Source organism: Olea europaea, chromosome 2, assembly GCF_002742605.1.
Source record: "Olea europaea var. sylvestris chromosome 2, O_europaea_v1, whole genome shotgun sequence".
Taxonomy (NCBI): domain Eukaryota; kingdom Viridiplantae; phylum Streptophyta; class Magnoliopsida; order Lamiales; family Oleaceae; genus Olea; species Olea europaea.
Window position 1 is genome coordinate 3,857,120 of NC_036238.1, and position 6,494 is coordinate 3,863,613.

General features: G+C 36.4%; 1 protein-coding gene across 1 annotated transcript; it reads right to left on the reverse strand.

The window, feature by feature from the left end:
- Positions 1–2,204: 2,204 nt before the first annotated feature.
- Positions 2,205–6,126, reverse strand: LOC111408929. Its single transcript, XM_023038776.1, has 6 exons — positions 5,719–6,126; positions 4,741–5,331; positions 3,580–3,665; positions 3,141–3,451; positions 2,911–2,982; positions 2,205–2,823 (listed from the first exon to the last, which is right to left on the reverse strand). Exons 1-6 carry the CDS (start codon positions 5,888–5,890, stop codon positions 2,553–2,555), a joined length of 1,503 nt encoding a protein of 500 aa, XP_022894544.1. The 5' UTR covers positions 5,891–6,126; the 3' UTR covers positions 2,205–2,552.
- Between the last annotated feature and the right edge of the window lie 368 nt (positions 6,127–6,494).

A 6,494-nucleotide genomic window follows, 5' to 3' on the forward strand; every position in this document is an offset into this window, starting at 1 on the left:
TCAACCCTATTACGATAAATTTAGGAAGGATTAGTTTATGCAGAAATATGAAGAATCCAAAGCAAAATTAAATCCAATCTATAAAATGGGTTAACTAGGGACGGACTCTAGGGCGGAGGAGGATCCAAGAGCTTTCTTGCATCTTCAACGATTAGGAGAACTTTCCTCCACCGATGGCCATAGCTTAAATGCTTACCACCTATTTCAATATCCCCCACACCTTAAAGAAAAAAAGATGCCAACATGCTACAGAAAAAATGCAAGGTCACAAGTTATTGATCATATATTATTTATTGGTCACAAATATCAATCTATCATGGCACCAACCCCACCAAAATCTCAACCGTGGTACCAACAAAAAGCAATGCAATCTCACTGCCACCGCTACCACCAAACTACCATTTTCAACTTCAAAACCACCACCATTAATTCACCATCACAACCACCAACGAACAGCCATTTTCAACTACAAAGCCACCATTGCCATCGCCAGATCCACCACCAACGCCACCAACAAAAACCACAGCCATCAATAGATCCAAGAAAACCACTCCGTCGCTGTCGCCCCCACCAAGGCTCTCCCACCAACACCACAACCACAGCACCATCGCCACCTCCACCAACACAAACAAAAAATACACAGCCAAACCTGAGAAGGTGCATTGCCTGGAACCACTCCGTCGTTGCTATCACCATGGTGCCCCTTGCAATACCAACCATCCACCACAACCACGGCAACACCGCCACCAGCACCATCAACACCAACACCAACACAAAAACAATAGCCAAACCTAATTTCTAGTGCGCTCGAGAAAGCGCACCGCCACCATCACCATGGTGTCGCCACCAACACCAACCATAATATCCCTAACCCCAAGCCATTGGATTTGCAGCAAATAGAGAGACGATGGTTGGAGCTTGTGGTGTTAGATCTGTAGTAAATAGAGAGAAGCCTCTTTGATGACGTCGCGCGGCGTACATTGCTGCTCCCTTTTCTACCCATCTTCGCCAATGGTTGTAACGTAGAGTGAATGAGAGGTAGAGTAGAGAGAGATTGAGGAGTAGCAAAATGAATATGAATATTAGGATTTAAAATGTTGGGTATATAATTAATTGAATTTTATAATATTATTATTTAATATTAAAATTTGTATTATCATCTGATTTTTGTATAAATAATAAACTATAATTCTTAATTTTGAAATACAATCTTTAAAAGTAAGTATGTATGTAATTTCCACGTCAAATATTGCCAAATCACCTCTCTCTCATTTTGACGCCAGATCCGAAACATCCCTCCTGTTAGCGAAGCAGGCCTAGTTATTTTGGTTCTTTGGTACTCTTTCCCTGAAATCTGATTTACAAATAATTATTTTCGATCTATCAATATTAACAGTATTTACCCAATTAAATAATTATTCAAAACACACACGTGCCTTCCAACAGTGTTGAACTAGCATACATAAATTTTGAAAATAGTGGGGAAGATGCACCACTTAGGTCGCATACGCATTAGTTCCAAAATGTGCATTCTATACGGATGTTGTTGTTGTTTGAATTGTTGATGTAAGATCATTAAAAGTTGATTAAAAGTGAGAGATCTTATCAAATGATCCGATTGTTGGCCATATTTAATCTCAATCATTAAATAACAATCATCGCATCAATTGTTTAGTATAAACATTTAACTATATGTTCTCTCTTCCCTACGCCTCTAGTTTGAAATTTTGCCCACAAATTTCATTTCTAAAAAAGTTATATTCTCAATCTGCATTTATCAAGCTTTGGGTTTCTTCTACCTTCAGCTGATTGGGTAAAAGCAAATAAATTCAACACCTAAATTTCATATTTTGGGCTATTTGAGGCGTTAAAATATAAGAAAATAAAATTCTCTTGGAATGGACAACAGCCAAATTAAGTCGTTGCTCATTCTACATCACAGCTGCCACTTTTAGACGATGTAACTTCAAAAATCCTCACACTATACGCATTCAATATAACAAGTCTGGATCCTGTATAGAAAATTAAAGAGATGTAGCTTTGAAAGTATTCCCCAAAAGATTTGAGATATATATTTCCCGAAATTCAGCTGTAAACGATCAAAGAAAGAGATAGAGAGCGAACAAGAACTGACTGCTAAACCAAGACAATGAATGAAATTTGTGATAGAAAAAATAGTTTCTCATAAATCTCTGGTTTCTTTCTGCATGATCAAATCACGCAAACAAATGTAGCACAATCTTGGAATCAAGCGCACTTACAGATGAGCAGTACTTCAAAGAAGCAAAATTGAAGTTAAACTCAAATCACAAACCAAAACGAATTCAATCTACAACCAGAAACAAAATTCAATCCAGACTCAAACTCAAGCACAATATACAAAGCATAAAACCCATCCACTTACTGTTTCCATATAGAAATATAACTCTACATTACGGCCATTATACCCAAAATGGTACAGGTATAAAAATATCATAGTCCTAAAAGAATTGAAGGCCTTAAATCATAAAAGAATATATATCAGTCTACAATTTCCCTTAGCATACTCAAATTCACTTTTCCAAATTAACCATTTCCATTGGCCTGTTCACAGGACCTTGTCTGCTTTGACCTGAATAATGGGCATTCGAGTACCTTCCTCTGCCCATCTTCTCCTCTCTTCCAGCTGCTTGGTTTTTCGAAAAATGCTTCTGTTTTGAAGTATTGTGATTCTTTGATGTGTCGGCTTCGTAAGGCAATGGCTGAAGCCCTTGTAGATCAGATTCAGGGACATATCCGATGGGCTGTTTAGATTCGTCCATTTTCCTAAAGGTAATCAATATCCTGGCCGTAAAACATTCAAGAATCAGCAGATTATCGAGAAATATAACTGAGGGAAGTATGAAGAACACAACGTATTTGGATTAGTACCTTCTTGTCGGAACAGCCGGAACACAGTGCTTAGCCACGTCAGCTCCATTTCCATTTAAGACAAGAACAGATCTGGCAAAAGATTTGGCAACTTAATAACTTATAAGAGGATGATTTCTAGGGTAGAAACCAAAAAAATAAAAATAAAAAAATACAGAAAAGGAAAGAAAAGAAAAAAAACTTGAATTTTCATGTTTATCTAATATAATCTTGAAGCACTAAAGACTCACCCGACTGGCAGAAAAATTGCAAAACCACCAGCGCAGTCCCCAGGACCCTCTGTTTTCAAGTTTGATCCGAAAAGTATATCACACTCACTAAGGAATGAGATGGTACAAAAAGGTCGAACGAAATCATGGTTCTCAATGTGAGGCAGTATACAATCTCCCTCTTCATAAATGTTGACGATACAGCTATCAGGAACACAAGATGGAGGTAGAACATGCCACAAAATGAGCCTTTTGATCATAACCTTAAAAAGTTGAGGTAAAGGATCAACCATTTCATTCTTGAGGATGCCGGGTGTATTGCCATTTTTATCCTGCCATTAAAAAAATGTTGAACTTAAGGCTATTGATATCTAAACATTTCTACTAACAATAGTGATGTGGTGAACCAGTGAAAGATGTACATCCAAAGTGGCAAAGAACGATGCAAAGAGAAACTTACTACTGCATTATTGTAACAGCAACCAAATTGAAGAGTGATGCATCCATTTCCCCCCATCCACTTCTGTGATGCAGAGTAGGTGTGCTCTGAAATTAAAACTAGACCAGGTAAACATACATAGGCCCATAATAACTTTAAGAAATTGCATGTCACAACAACCTTCAATAAAGCAATGAAATTAGATATGAAGATAAGGGGCATCCAAAATCATATACAAATGGCCACTAGTAACCTTTATATCTCAATGTTGTAAAGAGAAGCATGAAGGCTGAAAGTCTAAGGAATAATAGAGTGCAAAAAATATTGACATGAGAGAACCAAATTAATTGAAGTGGTAACCAGACAGAGTTTTAAAAACCACAAGGAAAGTTGCCTATCTGCAAACCAGGCAAGATGATGTAGATGTATAATGAAACCACTGGAATGAGATTTAAGCCCCTTTTTCATAAAAAATAAAAAAAAATAAAAAATAAAATTTGCTAAGCCCCTATTTTTCTCCCTTTACACAAAACTCTTTTAATTCTCGTATTCCAACCACACAATCACACAATAAAATATTTTGCACATAATTCCAAAACTTTTCCTACTTTTAAACCACACATTCTCCAAAAAAATCACTATTCAAAACATCATTTTTTTCAAAATATTGGAGCTGATTTATGAAATAATTTATCAAAACAGTCGAACAACTTCCTAACTGTGCATGCCTGTAAATTACAAAAACCTCCCTAAACTAAAAGGTTAATTGCATTCAAGATTGGCTTAAAAATTAATAAAGCAGAGAATGATACCAAAGAGTTGATGGAAGTATTCTGTGTTTCCAGTATCAAAAGGGCAAAATAATAACTCATTAATCATAGATCATCAGAAAATCCAAAACTCAAACTGCTATCGCCATGAAAAAACAGAAAATGACAAATGGCCCTGACTCAGCAGTTAACCATGACTGTTGTAGGGTATAGATAAACTTCAACATTGACAGTTGTCAAATTTTCTTTTCAAGATCTACGTAGCATTGCTCCCTTTTACCCACTTAGACAAATTTCCATTAATGACCCCTTATCTGAGATATGCAGAAGTCATTATTCATATTGATAACTAGAGGATAGATATATCGAACAATAATGTAGCTAAAAAACATGCAGTTTATTGGTAATTCACCTTTCAGCTTCCCGTTCCTCCCCATCTCTTGAAGCTCCTCAACATACTTAACAATCCTGCTTTGTTCTGCAGAACTGAAGACACGTGTATGTAACTCCAGGCCATCTAGAATGTTCACGAATTTCCCATTAATTCTTTCAAAACATATAAAATTCTTCTTCCTCCTCACGTAGCGGAAACGAATGTGCTCTCTTTGCTCCCTTGATAACCCCGGATTTGTCTTAGCTTCCTCCAGTGTCATTCCCTCTTGCACACTAACAAACGTACTACTCCCGTTCTCTTCCCCTGTGTCCAACTCATCCTCTTGAGCCATATCAGCCCAGGACATTTTCACTTTTGAGCTTGCAAGAGGTGCTAACAAGTTCGATGATTCACTATTTGACGAGGCATCAGCAGCTGGCTCTGACAACCTATCTGCCTCATCTTTCCAGCTTCCCAATGAATTTTTATCTGTGTTATCATTATGATTCACACTATCTTTCCAACTCTTAACTGAACAATCACAATCCTCTTTACTTCTAGTCAGATCCATGATAGACGAAACTGCAAACTTCCCTTCTTTTTTACCAGGTTCTACTTCACCATCAGTTTCTACAAAAGCCAAAGAAAGACCAAACTGAATAACACATTAGAATTTCATGAAAACCATAAAAAGTAAATCCTCAAAGGCAGCATGATATACAAGATTAAAAACCATTCTTTTCTCCAAGTTCAGTTACTGTAAATTCATAGTCTTGAAAAGGTAACACTTTTTCAGTAACTATACTAAAGAAAACTTAATTAAACATTTAGAACATCCTCCAGGCATACTGGAATAAAAAACCCACAAAAAATTAAGTGGAAGAAACATTCCAGGGATCAAACACTCCAATTATACTGGACACAAACGAAAAAACAGATATTCATTTTTAAATAAGGCTGCAAGATTTCGAAAAGGGTAATCTCATAGTCTATAAGAACAGCATAGATATATTGTACCTGGGTTGAGGGATCGGACACGATCAGAAAGTATTTCAGCACAGCTATTACAGAATCCACGGGAGAGAAACGGCAGCCAATTGGACAAGAACTCGGAAGCAATTCGAAGTTCTTCGGCGCTGTAATCCTTAAGGAACGTATTTTTCTCACTAGAATTCTGGCTGTCGCCCATGTTAGTCAGAGTACCGAAATCGACAAAGATAAAAACAGTTACAAATCGGAACTCACAAGAAAAGAGATTAATTAAGAGCAAAAATATCGATTCAGGTGCGGATTTGTGAGAGGATGACAATAAATTTGTAGACCAAAACTCCTAATTTGAGGCCGATTTTGAATTACTTCCACACTAAGTTAGAAGGAAAAGTTAACATTGACTCACTTGGACTCAAATCAGGAATATTTCTTCATCCTAGTACGGTATGGTTTTGGTACTGTTGCGTCAAGTTTAACACAGTGCTACAGTATTGCAATTTCAATCTAGGCTAAATTAAAAGTTAAATTAAACGAGTCATTTAATTTTAATTATCATTTAACGTCACATTAGCGTTCCTTAAACTTGAAATGTAATCTAATGGGGCCAAATAGAATTGCTCTTTCGCGTTGACGATCATTATTTGGTAAAAACTATATTTTCAATAATAATTTTTAGAAGAATGTGTCGTTAAAAAGTATGAAAAATTTGAGTTTACGTGCAGAATGTTTTATTGTGTGAATATTTAATTGAAAATTAGCATACAAAAAAGAGTTTGTAAATAATGGTTGTCAAACAAGAGGTG